The sequence below is a fragment of the Corvus hawaiiensis genome, chromosome 15 (genome assembly GCF_020740725.1).
Source record: "Corvus hawaiiensis isolate bCorHaw1 chromosome 15, bCorHaw1.pri.cur, whole genome shotgun sequence".
NCBI classification, from domain to species: domain Eukaryota; kingdom Metazoa; phylum Chordata; class Aves; order Passeriformes; family Corvidae; genus Corvus; species Corvus hawaiiensis.
The window spans coordinates 290,092-312,538 of NC_063227.1; the positions used below are offsets into that span (position 1 = coordinate 290,092).

The 22,447-nt window shown below is 39.7% G+C and overlaps 1 protein-coding gene across 3 annotated transcripts in view; it reads right to left on the reverse strand.

Moving 5' to 3' along the window:
• KDM3B (lysine demethylase 3B) overlaps positions 1 to 22,447 on the reverse strand; it is a 50,694-nt gene that overhangs the window by 25,176 nt on the left and 3,071 nt on the right. For 2 of the 3 annotated variants that reach the window (XR_007206936.1, XM_048319716.1), the window contains exons 2-14: positions 17,738 to 17,905; positions 15,224 to 15,337; positions 14,668 to 14,773; positions 13,081 to 13,205; positions 12,290 to 12,358; positions 10,789 to 11,370; positions 7,109 to 8,393; positions 6,588 to 6,789; positions 5,034 to 5,248; positions 3,820 to 3,972; positions 2,733 to 2,840; positions 1,139 to 1,266; positions 187 to 463 (exon numbers count right to left, since the gene is read on the reverse strand). Coding sequence is in view for 2 of the 3 variants with exons in the window: in XM_048319716.1 (XP_048175673.1) it covers positions 187 to 463; positions 1,139 to 1,266; positions 2,733 to 2,840; positions 3,820 to 3,972; positions 5,034 to 5,248; positions 6,588 to 6,789; positions 7,109 to 8,393; positions 10,789 to 11,370; positions 12,290 to 12,358; positions 13,081 to 13,205; positions 14,668 to 14,773; positions 15,224 to 15,337; positions 17,738 to 17,905 (3,532 nt within the window). In the remaining variant the exon portion in view is untranslated. The remainder of the gene's footprint in view (positions 1 to 186; positions 464 to 1,138; positions 1,267 to 2,732; positions 2,841 to 3,819; positions 3,973 to 5,033; positions 5,249 to 6,587; positions 6,790 to 7,108; positions 8,394 to 10,788; positions 11,371 to 12,289; positions 12,359 to 13,080; positions 13,206 to 14,667; positions 14,774 to 15,223; positions 15,338 to 17,737; positions 17,906 to 22,447) is intronic. The other variant, XM_048319717.1, reaches the window with a different exon arrangement.

Consider the following 22,447-nt stretch of genomic DNA (forward strand, 5'->3'; position numbering starts at 1 on the left):
TATCATCTTTCCAGCTTTGCATTTTTCTAAGCCCATAGAACAAAACTGGTTCTAAGAGGCAAAGGAAGAAAAATTACCTTGTTCTTTTCTATTTAGGGCTAGACACTCTCACAAAGTATAGCAATCGAACAGCATGTTATCATTTGTCTTTTGATTCCAACCCCAGAGGGCATTTCTTCTGCTCACCTTTTGTCTCCTCTTTTGCTTTTTGCGTTGCTAAATCTGCAAGCCAGTGTAAAGCTGACGATGGAGCTGTTTCTGGACAAAGTGGTCTGTTAGTCTTTACTTCAGTGTTATTGGTTGGTAATGTCTCCATTTTTGCAGAATCTTCTATCCTACTATCAGTTGCTTCAGATTTTGGTACAGTGTCCATTTCTACTTGCCCCACTGCTGCCGCCCCTGCTCCAGTGGAAAAGGTGTTCTCGTTTCCAGAGACTGATGCACTAGGATTTACAGTTGGAAGCTAAAACAAAAAAAAAAAATAAACAACTGCTAAATTTTGAATAAAGGGAAGACTTCAACTTGGAAGACATTTTTCATATCCAATGCATTTGGTTTTGTCTGTTGTTTTTCTTTTTCCATTTGCTATAAGCACACAGTAAAATTAATTTATGCTAAGGTAGCAGCACGATACAGGAGCTTCTTGTCTGTGTGTATTCACCTTTGCACTGTGGTGTGAATTCTTACCATGTTATCATTTAGTCATCTTTTAACATAAGACCAAACTTTCTGATTTCTTTCTTTTTCGTTCTTTCAGGGGTTTTTTATTACAGGAGGATTTTTTGTATCGATAGTAACAGAACTGCTCCAGATTCCTTCAGGAACCACAACAAAATAAAAGCATGTATTATGTATTCCAAGCTACTCATAGTAGTTTGTTTTAAAATACAGCATCAATATGAATGGCTTCCTACCCAATTTCTACATAAGAGTATTAGCCCAAATAACCACTTGGTAGATAACAGATGCAGTTCATGTCCCCAAAAAATGCCCCAGAAGACTTTTGCTAAACTAAAACACTCAGAGTACATATGGAGAAACTAAAATTCACAACAGGTCAGCCTAAAGGATATAACACCTTAATAGATCTTAAAAATGTAAATGTCAAACAAGGTAATTTCAGCTTCAAATTACATACCTGTGATATTCCATTAGTGACAGCTGGTCTCAACACCGATTTGTTCTGTCGGTTAATACATGGACAATTGGCTTTAATACCCCATTTGCCTCGTGCTGCATGAACCATGTCTCCAATATTGTAAAGCGCTGTAAATAAAGTCAAGTCTTTAATATCACATGCAAAGAAATCTAAAAAAAAGGCCTAAACTATATATTCAAAGGGGTGAGGTTTTTCTAGTATTACTGCAAAGTATCTTTAAGGTCACATAATATATAACAACACATTGTCCCTGAACAGTACGTGACGAAGGGTGCTAATGCTACCTTCATGATGTCACTGAGAGGCTGTCAAACCCCGCAAATCCTACAGATTATCATCTGCTCCTACTATTGCATGTAGGGTCCAACAATACTGCAATGAGGTGACTTTGAACCACCACAAGAAGCTAGATAACCCTTGAAGCAATGCTGACAGGATCTGGAGCACAGGTGTTCACCTCTACCCTCCTGGTACACAGAGAGATGTAATGAATTGAACAGGTGAATACCTGGCTGCATGGCTGATGCCATACTCAACAGTTTTGCCTTCTGTGACCACAAATCTACTTCTGAGAAGTCAGGTGTCTTGGGAGCAGATGGGATTCACCTGCCCAAGCAGGGCAAGAGAGTCTCTGCCAACAAGTTGACCAGCCTTATATGGAGAACTTTAAAACTAGATTTACTAGGGGGAAAGGAGATGCAGATTTGAGCAACAGACAAGAGCCAGGGGCTACTTAGCTATTAGGAAGCAACAGGGACACACCTGTGAAATAACTCAAAGGAATTTGGGCATGTTCCTGTCAAGAGGGGCAAGGCTGATAGCCCAGATGGAGGGCCTCTTCATACTAATGCATGCAGTTTGGGTGATGAGCAGGAGGAGCCAGAAGTCACTGTGCAACTAGAAAGCAACAATCTAATCTTTATCACCGCAACACGATGGAATGAATTAAAGAACTGGTGCACTGTGGGGAGGTGTTCCCCATATAAAACAACATACTGTCCACACAGAGCTGTCTTTGAAAAACAGTGATGAACAGGTTGAGAACTCATGCGTAAAAATTAGGGACCAAGCCAACAAAGAAAACCTCACTGCTGGGTTTTACTCCAGTCCACCCAGCCAAGGGGAGCCTGTTGACAGTGTGTTCTTACTTCAACTACAGGAAGCATCATGCTCACATGCATGATTAGGGAAATTCAATCACCTTGACATCTGCTGGAAAAGCAACATAGAAAGCTGCAAGCTTTCCCTCCCCCTCACCAGAGAAGAAAAATAAAAACAAACCATCCCCAAAAAACTCTTTCTCGCTACTTAAACAAATTTACTGATACAACTTAAAAACAGCTGAGCACAAGTCACAGCTAATATTGGAAGGATGCGCACTTCAAATCCACAGTTTGGTCGTACTTGGGTTACCTTCCCTTCAACCCTTCTGCTGTAGCAAGTGGGAGTGTCCTCTAAATCCATGTTAGAAGAGGTATCAGCTACAACATCACCCATCTTTATATTTTTTCCACTTGCTTTCTCAGAATTAATACAAAATTTGCTATTTTTCCTTTCATGTTTCAAGCATTACCTGTACCAGGGATGATCTGTGTTGGCATGAGATTCTCTGGTTCATGAGACTGACCCTTTGCACACTTCAGCCATGAGAAAACTTCTTCATCACCAATTTCCTCTGTCTCTGGAAGAAAGAAAAAACCCAGATTTTGTACTAAAACTTTACCATACAGAGTATTTGTGCGTTAATATTGTTTCTTTAGATTCTTTACAGTACAGGAAACTAACCTGGTGATCTCAGCAGTAAACTATAAATACAGACCATTAGGACTGGATATACAGCAACTTCTGCCTCTTCATAGTATACAGCTATCACAGTAATTTTCCCTCAGTCATCTCTAGCAGCTTACTTTCAATCACTAAAAATTTTGGTTTCTAACCTCAATTTCTAAAATATGATACTCTTGTTCTCATTATGCTTTTCTAAGTTATCATAATGAATAGACAGCGGTATTCACACTTATTAACATCCAGAATTTTATACATCTGCTCCATATAATAATGGAACTCTCACAAATTAATCTTACTGAGATTGCCATTTGTTAGCATCCATGCTACCAGAGTGGTCTCAAAACAGTAAAGTACACAAAAAACCCCAAACAGGGATCTGCTTTCTCATGCCTCTATTTCCTAAAATTGAACTTACTTAACTTCTTCCTGAATTACAAGCCCTGGTGTGTCATGGAATCAAAAAAAAAAGAAGAAAACTTTCCAATCTAACTCCTTGTTAAAGACAGCAGCTCTCTTCAGTGTCTGCTTACTAGTTCCCCTTGCGACAGTTCTGAACTGTTAAGACACTACTCAATATTTCTTTTATACTTTCTGAGGAAAGGACAGAACTATATAGTTGACTGTCTCAGCAGACACTCTATGCCTGCTAATGCTGTAATTTTAATAATCACATCCTAAACAAATAGATAAAACACAGGTACATAAGGAAATGAAGAATGGAACAGCAGCATACAAGACAAGTTCTAAACATGCAGCCTTCCAAGCTGATACTCAGTAACTCTCTCACAAAACCTTCTGCAACTTCCCAGAAACTATTCCCTGCCTATAGTCAGTTCAAAGATTACAGTGGGGGAAAAATGCCCAGTACTCACCACTACGTGGACGGTTCTTCCTCAGCCGGTAACAGTCCAGACAGACCCCAAAACCACACTTCCGACAAACCCAATGAATATTGAAGAGTGTTGTCTCACATACATCACACATCTCCCTCACACCACGTACTGCTCGTTTCCATGCCACCTTCTCTATAGAGAGAAGGCACACTACGAATTATTGCTTTGACATTTTTCATTTCTCCCACCTAATTTGAGAATATCACAGCAACATTGAAAAATTCACAGCAACATGACCTGAAGGCAGAGTCCAGAAACACATACTTTTTACATTCGTAGCCCCATTCTTTGAGTTGCTAGTCCAGTGACACTATCAAGTTCCCATTTCTAAGAATAGGTAAGGTCAGGTATCAAAAGGCACACTACAAGGAAATGCAGCACCTTGCAGTGTTCTGTAATAACTGAATTTAAAGGAGCACCAATGGAACTTCCAGCAAAATTACAAATCTTCTGCTAGTTTTATGAACAAGCGATGTCAATACATAAAACCACAGAGAATGTGTATTTAGTTTCACCACATAATACACATACACTAAAATCAGATCTCTGTTAACTATTCAGATTCTAAACCAACATATTTGCTAAGGAAGGGGCTCTCCGAATGGCTGCCCTTGTATGTTCCAGAAACTAAAGGGAAAAAATCAGATAGTCAGTTATCCATGTGATAAGCTAAACCGGCTACCTTTTTTTTTCCTTAAACCTTTTCCCCTTGAAGTGCAAAGCTGGCAACTAGTTGCTCAGCTAAGTCCTTGCGGGCTGAATGAAGGTATTGCTCCCTCAAAAACCGTGAGCTTTTACATGATGTGCCTGGAGCATAAAAGGACACAAATAGATCAGAAAATCTGTTCATTAAAGCATAGCTGCTCAGTGTGGTAGGTACTCTGGCTTATTTCTATTTTCTTAGGAGCATGAGCCAGCTGACTTCTGCATTTAGTTATTAAAAAAATAATTTAATGTCTAGGACAGTTACCACTAGCTTCCTTGGTAGTAATGTTGCACTCATCCAAAAGGAAGTCTCAAATGCTGGTCCCACAGTTACACCTCAAGGAGGTGAACATAGCCTTCTCATTGGAAGAGCAGGAGAAGCATTTCAACACGAAATTATATGACATTTTCAATTCTATTCCACTGTATTGTACATGCATTATACAGAGAGGATGGAAAAAAAAACCCATGACAAAAGCCCAACTTACGATGTGGCTCTACCATCATCATTGCCTCCTTCTCTGACATAACAAGCTGGCAGAACTGGTCCCCAACATTGGCCAGGATATATTTGGAAGTTTCCAGATCGATCCCCTCTGCAGGAGAGGAAGAAGGAATCCAAAGGCTCATGGCATCAGGGTCACTTTGTTGTGGGTTCAAGAAACCTTCTACTCGTAGTATACCTTTCCGGGTAAATACCAGCCTGCACGAAATAGGATGGAGTAATTGAGAAACTGCTTAACCACCTTTAATTAACTTATAATGACATCTATATCAGAACATAAACCCAGAAAGGGGGGGAAAAAAGACTTCAGCTAAAGTGCTATATTCTACAGACAATACACTTATTATGCACATCCCAGTAACGCAGAGAATAAGGCATACAAAGCTGTGGCTGCAACACCCACTAGAACAAATCCCAAGGTCCTAGTAAACATTGGTGGGAAATTCCACCTAAAAGGAATTGCTACAGCTTGTTAAATCCCACTTCTCTATCCTATTAATAGAAAGAGATGACAAAACTCAATTTGACCTGCTGCATGATGCTGCTTGCAAAATTCTGAATGGTTGTCATTCTCAATTTTAATTCATGCGAAAGTTTTTCCCAACTTTTGAGAAAACAGTATTTCAGTTCTGGTTAGGGCTGCCAGCACTCAGCAACTCTTCTAACAGCTCACATTAAGAGATATGCAAAAATCCTTGTTGCACTGCTCTCCCCATAGATGAATCACTACTGTTTTACCAGTAGCTGTTGACCCTCCTAATTCTTGTGGGGGAAAAGACGTAAAAATGTACGACAGAACCCTAAACATCTCCTGTCAATATCAAAGGTAACTTCATTCTTAAGCAGAACCCATCTTATCTTTAACCTCAAGCTAGATTAATTTTTAACAAGTTTAGGAAAAGAAGCAGCATGCTTACTGGATGGGTGACACATACTAAAAATTCACTTCATCCTTTACATGCCAGAAAGTCAATGAACATACTTTTGGAAAGAGATGCATAGCACTTGCTAGAATAGGCAGTTAAGGAAGACGAAGAGAAACATGACAGGTCGAAACACAACAGTGTAAGACATGTGCGCAACACAGAGAGAACACAGACATAGTGTTCTACTCCTAAAATTTAGTCCTGTACTTAACAGAATCTGGTCAAACATTAGCCTCATGCTGGCAATGTCCAGTTACTTGCTGAGTGGATTAAAATTTTACCTTTGTTCTGAATGTCTTGTGAAGGAGAGAGAGTTACTGCATACAAATTGCTACCCAGAAGTAAAATTCTACCCAATAAAGCAAATTCAATTTCCTGAGGCTGTACCTGGCAGCTCACTTAGTATCCTACAGCTTTATCTTTGAAAAGCAGCTCTTTCCGGCCCAGTGAGGGAATTCCGGTCAGGTGATGCAGGGAAACGCAAGACACTCAAAACCTTCATTATTGTACCCCCAAGCATATTTAATAAGTAAAACATAATTACTTCGTGCTTAGACATGGCCCAAGTTCTGCACATAGACTACATATGAAGAAAGGAAGAATTTGAGCACCTCCGGAAATGGAAGAAGCGACATGCCACAGTTGAGTCATCCTGCTCTTGCTCCTTAAATTTGCGGTACCGCTCCAGACGGCACTCCCGACACTTGTGCAGATGTGGAGCTACATTGATGCAAGAGCCATCCTGGAGAAAAGGCTCACCTGACTGCTTCAGCTTCCTCACCTTACTCATATCTTTCAGCACAGACTGGCCAACTGGGTGAGGCAAAGTAAAAATCTATTAGTTAACTGAAACAGCAAAAGGATACTGGCTCCAACAATCATCTTTTCAGAGATCTGTATGTTCATACCCACGTAAAACCAGAAAGTCTGTTCAAGCCTGCAGCATACCACACTTCTGTTCTGACAAATACATGCTTAAACATTTCTCAAAGTGAACATCAAATTCACATACAAGAAGCATTAAGCTTCAACCTTGTAAGCATCCTGTGTGCTGTCTACTGAGCATGAATGAGGTTTACAACTGTGGTTAGTTCACGCAGTTCATTACACAGGAGATAACCCAGTATCCCACCTCTTTGTGCTTCCAAAACATTATCCGCATTCAAGTCATCACCTTTTAGGGGAGCTGTGCGGGGCCGGCCCTTTGGGGCTTGTTTCCCCTTTCCTTTACCCAGCAGTAATTCTGCATTGCGCTCCGCATTGGGGCCTAGCTTCGCCATCAAGTGGTCTGGGATACCCTTCATACAAGCCTTAGCCTGCAACTGGTCTTCAGAGTCACTCAAATCTGACAGGTCACTATTTGTACTGGAGTCAGAGTCCTGTTTGGATGTTAAGCTCCGCTCATCTAGCGAGAACCTTTTCACAGCTTCAAAAGGGGCTTTGTTCTCCTGTGGAAACTCTACATGTGAAGAGAAAAGGGTAGGTGGATGTCTGCCAAACACATTAGAAAAAGTTTTCAGAAGAGGATTGTCCTGCTGCCCAGGCCCAACAGCTGGTTTTTCTTCTGTTGGGCTGGAGGAAAGTGTGGGCATCTCGATAGGCTGTGTCAGGTTGCTGGTCGGTGAGCTGGAACGGCCATTCCCTACAGTGGAAGGGCTTTGAACACCAGCAGCAGCTGTTGAACCAGAAGCACTGGAGATCATCTTTGAGGAGTCAGTTGTTATAAACAATGTTTTCTTCTTAGCTAAAGAGTCTGTAGAAGTGAGTGTTTCTGGCCAGCCAGAAGTGGCCTTATGACCCACAGGTGTCGAGGGAGCACAAACCCCCGTCTGAGATGAAGATGCAAAGCTACTGAAAGGACTAAGTTCTGCTTTCTCAGCAAATGCCAGGAAAGGGTTTGAGGGTTCCTCTCGTGACAGTTTTGGGGGCTGTAAAAATAGGTTTTCGTGACTATCAGGGGGACGAGTATTCAACAGACTTCGTGAAAAGGCTGGAGTAAGGGTAGGCATAGATTCTACAGGCAGCTTCCGCTCCACAGAACTACCAGACTGGGCTCCCGGCTTAGTGTCCACTGAAATAACTTTACCTTTACAAGTCCCAGCACCCACACTCTCTGTACATTGCTTGAATGAGTCCCGACTAGAGACATCTTCAGTCAAGCTCTCTGAAATGACTGTGAAATAGTTACTGGAAGGAAGATTCTGGGACATGCACTGAAAAAACAAGTTCTTGGATGAATCAGAATCTTTCTGAGCTTCTTGTCCAGTACCACAGCCAAAAGGAAATCCAGAAGGTTTGCTTTCTGGAGCCATCACTCCATTTGATTGGCTCCTTCCAGCCCCAAATACCAAGGACTGGGAAGCACTTGGAAGAGAGACTCCAAATCCAGAAGAAGTCAAAAGTGAATTTCGGGAATTCTGAAACAAAATTAATAAGCATTAGTCTATTATAGGATTGTTATTTGATTCAAGAATAGTTTGGTTCATCTCATTGTACCATTAGCATTCTACTTACCCATGTGGAATAGAAATTTCCAGCAGACATACTTACAATGAAGAAACTTCTTTAAAGATTCCTACCCACAAGCTATTGAAACTGAAGACACACAAAGAAAACTAACACTTAATGTCTTATCACACTTTAGAACAAAGGTGAGACACAAGACAGGTGAACTAATTCATACAAAAGCAACTTAGTAAAACTGCTGATCCTTTGAAGTCAAATCAACAACGAGGGAACCTTAATTGAAACTGCTTTGGAATACCCTTCCACCTTTCACCCTCACCCAAGATCATTCTGATAAGCTCCATCTACTTAAGTAGCACCGTTGAAATAAGTAACTTAGTTTGCAAGTTAATTAAACAAACCAAGCCCCCTAGCAGTTAGCAGACAAACTGTTCCTGGTCCCAGCAAGCCGCATCTGCTGACAGGTAGATAGATGCCTAGGACACAGTGCCTTCCAGGGAATTACTCAGTAGAGGTTAAGCACAAAAGGCTTAGTTTTTATGACCATTAAATACTAGAAAGTTTTGTGAATGGCAGATTTCTACTAGAACCACAACTGCGATACGGAATATTCACTTGCTCTCTTCTCAGTTGGTACTTGTCCAGATTTTCCAATTCTGACAGTCCTACTGTAACTATTATATACTGGGATTAATTCCTCATAGAATCATTTAGATCAGCTCTACTCCTTTTTTTTTGAGTTTCCACTTAGAAATTTGCTCATCATTAACACAATTTTATTTCAAGGTCATGTTAAATACAACCACAGAGTCTGTGCAACACATCCTACTGGTCACTAGTGTCCCTGCACACCTACTCTACTGCATACTAATGTTTAGCTTGCTCCTCATTACCAATCTCCAGCTGTAATAACTTTAATAACCCATTAACAGTTCTTTCAGATATTAGAATTCCAGATATTTATTTTTAGACATAAAAATAATTTTAGAAAACTGAGTTCTAATAGTTTTAAAAACAATATGAATTTGAATGGAAACCAAGGTTTTGAAGTCATCTCAAGGACCAAATCACACTACGATATAGCAGACAGTCTGAAACAGTAACACATGTGAACTACCTACAACACTCTTACTGATTTATGTCAGGTTCCTTCCCTCAAAAAAAATAGTTTAAAATGGACTAATAGTCTGCCTGCCAACTCTGAAGCCAAATTATAAATGTTTTAAAAAAGTGATTTGGGGTTGGAGAGAGGGAAAGAAGGACAGGTGATACCGTAATTTCTCAGTACAATTACACAATCTGTAGTTGCTCCCAACTCTGAATTTATTTATTTTTTTGGGGGGGTGGGGGATAGAAGAGGTCATATTACATTGTATTATGCTCATTATGCAACACTCCTGTTTTCAACAATTTTATTTCTCCTTTACACCTTACCACCTAGGCATCTTTATCCCAAGGTAAACATCTAACCCTTCCACCAATTCCATTGGCTTATACAAAAGACAGGGATAACAATGCCTTTAACCTCCAGGCAATCACACTGGACTCTCTTAACGTATCTACCATTTTCTTTTTTTATACAGTAGATGGCGAGATTCTTTATTTTTGTTGTACTTACTGAGGTCAGTTTCATTTTTGTTTTGTTTTTACAAATCTTCATTTGATTTATTTAAAAAGTCTTCTATTTTAACAGGGTTTCCCTTCTATTTTTCTACTCTTTCCATTGTAAACAAAGACATAACTAAAAGGCCTTCAAGATGCTTTCAGACTGAGCTCTCATCTCAAATACTTTAATTATTTCTTTGGTTTTAGTCCTAGATTGTATACAATGGAACTGGCTCATTTTACTACTATATAGATACCACAGCTCTAACACACAAGACAGGCATCTGTTAAAGGTCCTCTAAATGTAGGTTTATCGTTTTTCTGGTTTTGAGGCTTTTTTTTTAAAGTAACTTGAATGTTCAACTCAGTACGCATTTTCACGCCGATTTGTTTATATAAAGGCAAGAGATTTTAAGCAGGTTATCTGCCATATGATGCAACAAAATTAATTAAATGCAGTGCTTAGTGTTATGTTAAAGCTGCATTTCTCAGATTAAGGCTGAATAAGCATAAGAGTGCTACACAGTTGTCTCTTAATACTCCTTCACCAATCATCTTAATTTTCTTTTGAGTAATTTCTTAGGTCAGGTAACAGGTTTTCTTCGGAAGGAGACAGACTCAGGAGAGAAAAAGTAGGCTTTTTCAATTCCGTGGACACACATTGCAACAGGAGTATGTTGCAGAACATCTGCTGCAAACACATAAATCTTTCTGAAACATGTTGGATCATGAGCTACTCACCTCTCCCTGGGCTTGGGATCGGACTGCTTTCAGTTTCTCCTGTCCAGTAACAGCTGGCAAACTGGTATCAGAGATTCTCACAGTTGTCGGTGTCAAAGCAGGTGTAGTAACTGCAGTTGTAGAAGTCACTGTGCCTTGGCCAACCTGTTCCAGTGATTTTCCTGCCTCTTTACATCCAGATCCAACTAGTAATGGTTGTCCAGTCACAGAAGAAAATGGAGTGAAGGGCAATGGTGTGTCACCACCAACTGGCTCGTCTTGGACTACTAGTGTTCGGCCATTCTCTTTGGTGTAAGTAGCAAAACGAATATTGCGATTAATCTGAGGAATAAACGAAGGCAACTGCTTGGCCCTTGGATCCAGTCCTGTTTCACTACTGGAGACTCCTTTCCAAGGACCTCTGCTTGCCTCACCTCCGTCACTACCATTGCTATCTGCCTCACTCCTCTCCTTTAGCTTCTTTGTTGCAGGATCACAACCAGGATCTGATACATTTTTCCTCCTCCTTCCGTCCTTTCCCTCCAGGCTTTCTTTCTTCTTTTTCCCTTTAGTTGATGATTTAGCTGCTTTTAGGCCCCCTCCCTGTAATAGACAAAGCCGTGCAATCACTAAACAGAACAATCAGGATACCCATTCAAAGAACTTCTTTTCTGTAAGAACAGAATATATTACACTGCTCTGAAGTTTAGGAACACTTTATCAGAAACTGAGACATCTAAAGAGAGATGCTACGTGAGCACAGAACACAAGCATTAAGTGCAGTCTTGTCTTTTTTGTACTAGAATAAGATCTGCACAAGAAATTTTTTAGCTGAGCTACCTTGCTGTAGCATGAACATCACGCCAAATTTTGAGAAATATGCAATACTCCAACAAAGCTCTTCATAATGTATGAATACCATCTGCACACTAATTTTTTCTCCAAGTATAGACCCCACGACTCTTTTCAAGGGCACGCTGTCTGTCCACTACACAAAGCCTACAATATTTAACTACAGGAGATAGCTTGCCCTTTAGCCTACGGTAAAAATTCAGGTTCAAATGTTATCATGGAACCTCTCAACTGAAGCAATGAAATGCCACAAACACACAAGCCTGCTTACAAGGCAGAGAAGCCAGATGGCAATTTTTAGAAATGCCTTAAAAGGTCTGTGAACCAGCACAGAATGATCCTTTTAGAAAAAGGCAGCAACACTACACCTTAAAATGGAGAACAACCACCACGGTTACACAGTTACTGATCCCCCCTCCACGATCCATGCTAAACTTAGTAAACAGGCCTGAACAAAAAGAGAAGATTGTTCAAAGAAAGCTATGACCATCAAAATGGTAAACAAAATTTTCCTGTTCCAAATTTAAGAGGAAAATTATGAAAATTATCCAAAATCTACAGTGAACACTGCAGAATTTTTTAGTCCTTTCCAGATTTTACTTATTTCAGATCAAAAATTTTATGAAGTTTCATACTGTATATACAAGACCTGAACGAACTGCTGTACTACCTCGCTTGGAGAAGTGTTATCCATCACCACATGAATCAGTCGAGGATCCACCGACTTTATCTCACCACTCTAATTTTTATACGGATTGATAATGAGGAGGTAAGAGAAAGAAAAGCAGAGGTTAATTTTTAATTCAAAGTATATAGTATCAACATAAGAGACCTAAATACACAGTTACTGTGCAGGCCCTCTCCCATTTACCTTTTCCTTCTGTCTCACTTTCTTAGTAATACTACAGCCTTCCAGTTCACCTTCTATCCTTTTGCTCCTTCTCTATTTGAAAAACTTTTGCATTTGATTCCTACTGCTGTTTCCATGTATATTTGTTCTATTGAGCATTTCTAGAGGTACTCATGCATTAAACACAGCTCTTAAATTTGATTCAACATTGTTCCAGCCCTCTCCATGTTCACTCCTCTAGGTGTAGAAAGGACTACTGGAAGAAGCACCTCAGTTTAGCCTAAGTATCCTCACCAGTTTCTCCCCAAAAGGAGCAACAAATATCCAATCTCGGTATCTGCGCTTGGAGGTTACATTTTTAGTTCACAGTACTGAAATTCTTACAGCTTTTCTTTTTTTAATAGTCTGTGTGACATCATTTATTCTGGAAAGTCAACATAATAGGAAAAAATACTAGAAAAATACTGTGAATCCCAACACAAATCATTACTCATCTTTTAAAGCAAAAAAACAAACCAAAAGAGTAAGTTTGGGCGAAGCTGTCATTCTCCACATACAGATATTGAGGCATGGTATTTCAGGAACACCAAAGCAGTGCTTCGTATTTTTACCTCAGTCACAGACACCTCCATAAGACGAGTTATTGGATCTTGGTGGCTCACAACACCACAGAGCCAGCTATTTTCATCCTCTGGTTGATAAACTTTAACTCTTTGGCCTTGGACACTGTAAGGACCTGGAAAATAAGGACTTTGAGTACATTTTCCAAACAAGCTTTGCGTCATACTAGTTAGGAGTCATACAAAAAAATGGTTCTGTGCACTTAATTAGGACTTGACGTGTCATCTTCCAGGTGGAAAGAAATTAAAACACTAGGGCTTCTGCTAAAAATTCTGTGTAACCAGGCATTTTATCCTAAAAAGTCAATAGGTCCTCATTGTTGTAACTCAAAGCTACTGTGACGACAAAATGAATACAGTTTACACATAAAAAAACCAAACGTGAAAGACCAAAATTAACTCACTCCTTTGACAAAATCATGCTGGATGGGGGCTCCTTGCGAACTAAATTATTTTGCTTTCTAACCTACAGGTTAGTAATCATGCAGCTTCAATCCAGTAACCAGTCCCAGTATTCTGACTTAGTTCAGATGTGTCAAATCCCAGAAAAAACCCCATGCGTTTCAGAGTAGAAACGTATTTGGATATCCAACATCTCTAAATCAACCAGTCTTAGTTCTTTCACACAGGTAACAGATTATCTACATAAAGGTCTCCTCTCACCCTCCCCTTGCTCTCCACATCAGCATGCTGAGCTTTCCTCCTACCCTAAGCCCAGACAAAATAAACCTCTGCTAATCTTGGATCATCAAAATCCACGTGATCCAACAACCTGTTGTGACACAGCCAGAATTAGGGACTTCAGAAGAAGGCTTCGAACTGGACAATTCTTAAGCTACTTGCTCATGTAAGAAGTATTGTCCTCATAGAACTTCTATGAATACACATTTTATTTGACCAAAAGGCACCAAATTCCCTTAAGAATTACATCATCCTTCAAATGTAAGACAGTGGTCTGTGTCTAGGGTGCCTCCCTGGCACACGAACTCTGCATAGAAATTATTTTAGCACTTGACCAAAATGACCCAAATCTGACAACAAAAGCCACAATCAGGCTTAACCCTAATACACAACCCAGACAACAGATAAGGTACTAACTCTATGCTGACCAGCCACATCCACACGTATATTCAACTTAAACAACTGATGTATTAATTATCGAAATGTCAAAATTTGAATTGCCATTAGAAAAGAACGTTTCTGAGGATCAGCAAATACAAAGGAACTTCAATTCTCAATTTCCACATTTACAGAACAGACCCACAGAAAAGGAGCAACACTTTAAAAATTCAAAACTAAAACTTAAAATAGGGAAGCTGTAAATAGATGGATATTGTCCTACTTTAACTACATCTTAAGTGACCATTCCCAGTAGGTATTTCTGGTTGTATCTCAGCAACTGCTTACCTGTATCTGTGATAAAATAATGTTTCTTTGTAAAGAACTTGCAAAATACAGAAAATTGACCTTCCAAATGAAACAGTAACAGATACTATTACTATCCTCCTTCACAAATTCCAGCATAGTCTTACAGCTGTTGCACAACAAAGTAGCTCCGAGATAGAAAACACACCTCACCTCTACTAAATATCTCCTGAAGCTTCTGGTCACTGATCAGTGCATTGACAGATTCTCTTAGTGAAGGCTGTTCCTGCAGAATCTGATTTTGACTCTCTGTTGCCATCTGCCAAAAACAAACAGTTTTAACAAAGTACAGTCTTCTAGGGTAATAGAATCATTAGGTTTTACAGGACAGCTCTTCTTGGACTGCAGTCAGAGATGACAAACAAGAAAAAAAAAAGTAAAATTAAAAAAAAAAAATTACTGAGCATGCCAGGGGGAATAAAAGAATTAACTATGCAAAAGCTGTTGCAAAACTTCCACTGCAATTATCAGCTACACAATGATATCTAGCTCTCCAACTGAACAATGTAGAGAGTATTAGTACTTTTCGCATGCAAATGGAGGTCAGTGTAAGGACCTGGCTATGCAGGGAAACAAACACAAATATGTGACAGGGCAGTGAAAGGAGAAAGATGGTTATGTTGGTGGAACAGTAAGAAAAAACCAAAACTAATCTGACAAGCACAGCCCAAAGATAAATTCACATTTTAACTGAATACAGTTCAAATACCTGAAATAAACGTAATCCACTGGCATCAGACAGGAAACGTAAATGTCTGTCCAGAAGAAATTCCACTGGGACCACAGAGCCTAACCCCAGTTTATCTACTAGAGGAGTGAAGGTCTGTGACAAAAAAAAAGAAGTTACCAAAATGACTGAGCACACATACATGCCACCAACAATTGATTTCACAAGCTTTTTAGATTTTAAAAAATTAAAAATTTTAATTTCTCAACTTCTACCTCCCAGTGCTCAAGTTGTAATGCAAAATATTAGTCATTATGTCTAAGCCAATAATTCTTGCATTACAAGCAGGAATTACAGACAATTGGATCCACTTTTTCATTAGATCTTAAAGCAGAAATGAAAACACCTGTGGTGGTATTTGGTTTTTCACAGGTAAACACCTTCTGATGCTCAGGTTAAAAAAAAGCTTTGGTTAATGATTCAAACTATCTAACGTATTTCAGATACAGCCTTATGAAAGGAGTGGTTTTATTCTTCTACAGAAGTTAGCTGTAAGGAATTTATATGCTTATTATTGAATGAGAGAATTTTTGGCCAGTGTTTTGTGAAAAACTGAAGTTCATAGCAAGTGTACTATTGATGTTCAAGATGCAGGGCAAATCACTAAAAATACCTAGTGGATTCAGAAACCTTGTAATAGCAGAATCAGACAACCTTATAAAATAATTTGCTGATGGAAGAGAATGTTGCCAGCAAGAGTCTTTGAAGTGTTATTTGTCTCATGCTCACACTTACATGATTTTAACACACAAGTATTCATGACATTTTTCCCTTAACAGCTCTCATCAAGTTTGTTTACACTCCATTCTCCTGTACACAACAGTATAAATATAAAAATTTATTTTCTCAGTTTATGTAGAACTATTTCCTGAAAGCAAACAGGACTACAAAAAAGAGACAATGAAGAATGAAAACACATTCATAAGTGATATATCTTAAACAAACAAACAAACAAAAACAAACAAAAACAAACCAAAAAGCAAAACCCCAACAAAACCCACCATCCCCCACACCCCTGAAACATACCATCCCCTTTGTAATGCTAAGTAGTTGGTTACCCACTGCCAATATGTACTCTGGTGCTTTGACTAACTCCAATCTCCATTCCCATACAGTTATCTGGGTAGGCCTGTAGTACCTAGAGAAAGCTTCAATGCTCATGTGGATGTCCAGAGTAGGGAAATATTTTTTCAGCAAGCCTACAGGTAAAGCTCGAGTTGTAGTGGAAATACTCTGGAATCATTACACAGTCAGCATGCAGACTATGGTAATACACCCAAATCACTTGGATTTTGACCTATTTGGCAATCAACTGAAAAATGCTGTTCCTGTGTAAAAACAGTTTCCCAGATGAAACTAACTGGAGTTAATTTTTGGAGACAAGTTGGAAATACACTGAAAGGAAAACTTCACCTCTGGAAAAAACACTCTCTCCAGAGTCTCTGCTGTAAAGGCCTGGTTTTCTTCTGCCTTAAGCCAAGTGCAATAAAGAAATCCTCAGAGAAAGATGCAGTGATGAACTTGCTCAACTTGATCATTGCATGGTGCCCAAGTGCCCCTTTAAAACACTAAATTCAAATTCTACCAAGGCACACAATCCTTGATGGGGAAAAAATGTTTCAATGTAGCCACGCACAAAATGTATTAAAAAGCAGAGTAGGATCCCAAGCAGTCCAAGGACTGTGGGAGGAGAAAAGAAACAAAAGAAGGGCCAAATAATAAAAATTAAACAGCATAAAAATGAGGGAAGGATTCTCACATATAATCTTTCCTCTTCAGATGCCACTAAGAGAAGAAATATATAAGGAATGCTCATCACTATATACGACTCATCAGGATGTTTGCAGAATGGGTATATTCAGATATGCTAGCTAAAATACACTGGCTTTGTTTTCAAGTGTCATGACATGTAGCTGCCATGTAAACAGCAATATGGTTAACCACATCAAGAAACATGAGAAAATTTTGCATGTCACATTAGTTAATGCTGACAGCAAAATGGAAATAAATTTTTTAGATTCGAAGTGGCCAATTCAATATGTCAGGCACAGCACGCAGTCTGTTCTCTTCCCCAAGATGCCTTCTGGTATACCTACTTAATTGATGCAACAGCCTTTACCATACAGAGCTCCGGAGAGTCCTTCATAAGACTAAAAGGCTTCAGAAAAGCCTAACATACATAAAATTTTAAAATAGGGCAAAATGATCTTTTCAGATATATAACACGTTTCTTCAGAGACTAACCTGTAAATAACACATTTCTGTAAACTATGTCATAGCAATTCCTGGGGCAGGAACTGGAAGCATACTGCCTCTCCAGTGCTTTCCCAAAGGCGCTATTAAGTGCCAGTTAAGAAACTTCTATTAGTAAAAGTCCATCCCCAAGAAATTTTTGAACCTGCAAAACAGTGCCCTGTACAATATCCAAGCCTCAAGTTTCACAGTGGAGCTGATGAAAACTTCTGAGGATCTAAGGGCTTCTGGTCAAATACTCACCAGTGCAGGCCACTGTGCCTGCGAGATTCGAGTCCCCTGAAGCATAACTGGATCATTTCGTGGTGCCCAAACCAATGATCCTTCCAGCAGCAACACTATAACTTCTTCAGCATGGACTTTCACCCATGCATGTTGGTTCCAGTTACAGCCATCAAATTCCACAAAGATCTGATTGAAAAAAAAATTAGAAGGTATTTAATCTCTTTTCAGACACTTAATAGAAAATAACATTCCTACAATCCTTACGGAAAATGAGACAGCAGCTTTAGTAAGAAACATCACGATAAGTATTGCAATATTAACACTGAGAACACATCTGCATAGCTATCAAATATTACAAAAGAAATGGGAACCAAATTCACAATTACTAACCTATGACCAATTATTTATCCCCAAACACACATCACTGGCTCCAAATGCTGCGTTTTCCTATACAAAATTAAAGACATGAGAATTGTTCATCCCAAAATGCAGCTAATGACCCAGTGCAAGCCTCTTTTGCAGGAGGATTTTTTAGAGAATTTCAACCCTCTTATACTTGGCACTTCAACAGACAGCCTGTATCAGTATGGTTAACTGACACTCACAGAACTAAATGCTTCAGCCTGCAAGGTTTGTGTTTACAAAACCCACTCTAAACCAGACGTTTGTCTTGTCTTGTACATTATTAAAGTTCCTGAACAAATGCAAATATTTTGGATGACACGAGATTACTGAGAATTACCTACTTGCTAAATTTTTAATGACCTTATTTACAAGTGTAACAATATAAACCACACTACACACACTACAAATCCAAATTGCTGTTCTGAGATATCATCCTCCTTTTTTCCCATCACAAAGGACAACTGTTAAAGTCATATGAAATGACATGGCAAGAATGCTAAGGTTACAAATCTCATTCCATGTCCTAACAACTGGAGCTATTAAGAGTTAGAAAAGTCACATTCCAATCTCTCATCTACACAACTTACATACTTGCCAAATATAATCAAACATGTCAGATGAACGGCAAAAAAATTACTAATCAGTTAAGGAACACCTTAAGCTGGATGGTCAAAACAGAGTTTTGTAACCATTACAAGATCACTGGGGAGCGACAAGGTACAGAGACAGACAGCTCTCTGCTTTACCAATAAACCCTATTAAGAGAAGTATTAGAGACCGCTTACTCCTCTACCCCACTCCTCCCCCCAGACTCAAAAGCTCAAAGTCCAAGGGAAGAGGGAAGGAACATGAAGTAATTCTCCTGATGAATTCTTGAACTCCATTACTGCTTAAGCTGCCCTGCTGAGAAACAGTACCGGACCTTTCAAGATATCCTTCCACCAATTCAACAATTTTCAGCAATAGAGTGGAAACTAGACTGAACACCTTTCCATTTTCAGTGGGCCTATAGCTTTCTTAGTATTATATTTGTGCTACTTTGCCAGTAGCATGTGACATAATGAGAAAACTATCACAGGAAAATAACTACATGGAATAATTTGTTTACAATGCATGCAGCATTAGTGAGGTAATAATCCTGTTATGATTCTCTTATCACAAAGGTTATATGAAAAGAGGTTGTCATAACTAATTACTACAATAATGCTGACTTTGGAATATATGCTTTTTTGCAAAATATTTAAGAATTTGATTAAAAGATGGGGAGATTTTATAAGTAACAACACAGAGAGGACCTCTCACTGGCATGTCCCCCTAAACTACTTGGCAAGGATCACCAAAGGCAGACAAACTCAAACAAGCAATGAAGTACAGCTTACCACCCTGCCCAAATAAATGAGAATACCTATTAGGTTCATTTTATTACTTCACTCAAGATTTAAACAAGCCCAGCCTACATCTCCTTCTATGACAAACTGACCCATTTAATAGATGAGGGAAAGGCTGTGGATGTACTTACCCAGACTTCAGTAAAGTGTCTGTCACCACCTCCCACAGCATACTCCTAGAAAAACTGGCTGCTCATGGTTTGGATGACTGGACCCTTCGATGGGTAAAAGACCGGCTGGATCACCAGGCGCAGGGAGTTGTGGTGAACAGCACTAAATCCAGTTGGGGTTAGTCGTAAGTGGTATTCCCCAGGGCTCAGTTTTGAGGTTGCTCCTGTTTAACATCTTTATTGATGATCTGGACATAGGGATTGAGTGCATCCTCAGTAAATTTGCAGACAAGAGCAAGTTGGGTGGGAGTGTTGATCTGCTTGAGGGTAGGAAGGCTTTGCAGAGAGACCTGGACAGACTCAATCAAAATCATTGCCCAAGGACAACGACATGAGGTTCAACAAGGTGGGTCCTTGCAGCACTAGGTCCTACACTTGGGTTGCAGAAACCTCCTGCAGAGCCACACGCTTGGGGAGTAGTGCCTTGGGAGCTGTTCGGCAGAAAGGGACTTTGGAGTGCTGGTTGACAACCACCTCAGTAAGAGCCAGCACGTGCCTAGGTGACCAAGAAGCTGAATGGAAACTTGGCCTGTATCAAGAATAGTGTAGCCAGCAGTACTAGGGAAATGATCGTCCTCCTCTACTCAGCACTGGTGGGGCCACGCCTCAATCGCTGCATTCAGTTCTGGGCTCCTCACTTTAAAAAGGACATTGAGGTGCTGGAGCATATCCAGCAAAGACCAACAAGGCTCCACAAAAGGTCTAGAAAACACGTTTTATGAGGAGTGGCTGAGGGAGGCTGCATTTGTTTAGTCTTGAGGAGGTTCAGGGGGGATCTCATCATTCTCTACAACCCCCTGAAAGGAGGTTGCAGTAAGGTGGGGGCCAGTCTCTTCTGCTGTGCCTGCAGCAAGAGGACCAGACAAAATGGATTTCACCTGAGATGAGGAGATTCAGAGTAGATGTTAAAAAAAAATTTTTCACTGTTCAGGTAGTCAGGCACTGAAATAGGTTTCCCAAGGAGATGGTAGAGTCACTATCCCTACAGGTGTTTATGAGGCATCTGGCTCTGGTACTGGATGATGTGGTTTAGGGATTACAGTGGTAGTGCTGGGCTGACAGTTGGACTTGATGATCTTACAGGTCTCCTCCAACCTTGATGTTTCGATAATTCAATGATTCTAAGATTATTTGCCTTGTGATACACACACTCTTTGTATAATCAACAAGCTTTGACCTGGAGCTTAATGCCACCTTCTCAATAATCTGAAAATAAGAAACCAAAGCTAATCCTCTCAAGTTGCAAATTCTTTAGAAGAATGTCTCAGAAACTGTCACTCTCTCTCCAGAAGCACCTACCTCAATGTCATTTAGCATACTAAGCAACTCTTAACAAATGAAATTCATCCCTGACTACAATAATTAATGTCAAAATGAACAAGGTAGACATCAACAAAAGCATGACATTCTGGAAGAAATTTAGGAAGACGTTGTTGTGTGCTAAGCATGCAAAAACTGCCAAAAAAACTTGACTATGCAAGAAAGCCTCCCCATTTTCCTTTGTGTTTTGCCAACAGAATGTCACTATCCAGTGTGGGTGAGACACTCCAAAGGGACTCCCAAGAGTGAGCACTGGAATCAAGGCAGTCAGTACCCAGCAGCGCTACCTCAAAAGAGCATAATCAGTAACAAGACAGAAATAGAGTTCTTTCTCACCCCACTCCTCATCTGTAACTTGATAACCACATCAAATCTGCTAAGATCCTTTTGTGAATGTTTCAAGTCGCAGTGAGTTTTCTCTACTGCAGTTACACTGACAAAGAAGCCAAGATTTTTTTTAATAAATCCTGTAAACTTATATAAGCTACAAATGCAGAGGTATTCCATCCCCCTCATATCATCCCGGTTCCTTCCATTTCAGTAGCACAAATGATTAGAGAATACCTCATTACCCTATTGAGCCCTGAGAAAAGTAATCAGTGGAGCCATAGAAGACATTCTTTGCCACATGTGCATATTTTTCAGTGTGGATGTCTATCTTTCTCACATAAAACAGAGAAAACAGAAAGATCAGCAGGGAAAAAAACCTTGTGGCATAACAAGGATTCACAGGACTTTATACTTAGGCCACCAACAAAGTATCGCAGAGTGAGCAGAGAAAATGTACATCCACTACTTTTGCACTCACCTCTTCTTCACAGAACTGTATTTTAATCGCAAAGCAGATAAAAATGTACTTGAAGAAACATTTGACATTCCATTTGTTCTTAAAAATCTCTTTTACAACAAGAAGCATTAAATATATGCCTACTGCCAACACCAATCCAGCCCAGTGTTTTGCCTTCAACAGCAGCAATATGAGACATTACTTAGGGAATGAGACAAAGCCTTACATCACTTCCTGGTGTTCCTTCTCCGCATGTATTCTTTTGATACGCAAAAACATGCAAGTGCCTTGCTGCCAGGGAGAATGATCAAGGAACATGATCACCTCTGCAGAATGGAAGGAAATGCAGAAAAATAGAGTGGCACAGAAAACAATTTCAATCTCCTAGACTCACGCAACTCCAGTCTGCACTGAACCTTCCCACCATTCTACAGTCACAGTGAAAAGTCGCAGTCTGAAAACTCCTGTTTCAAAATCCCTTACAGTTTGAAAGTCCCTCCAAGCTCCCCATTCAGTCCCAGAAAGACCTGAAATTCTGCAGCAGACACGTGCACAACAGACAAAAACTTCTACACACCTCAGCACAACAAACAGGATAGGCATGTTTTCCCATGTGCTTCTCTGCTTTCAAGATGACTTTCATGTAGCACTTAAAAAC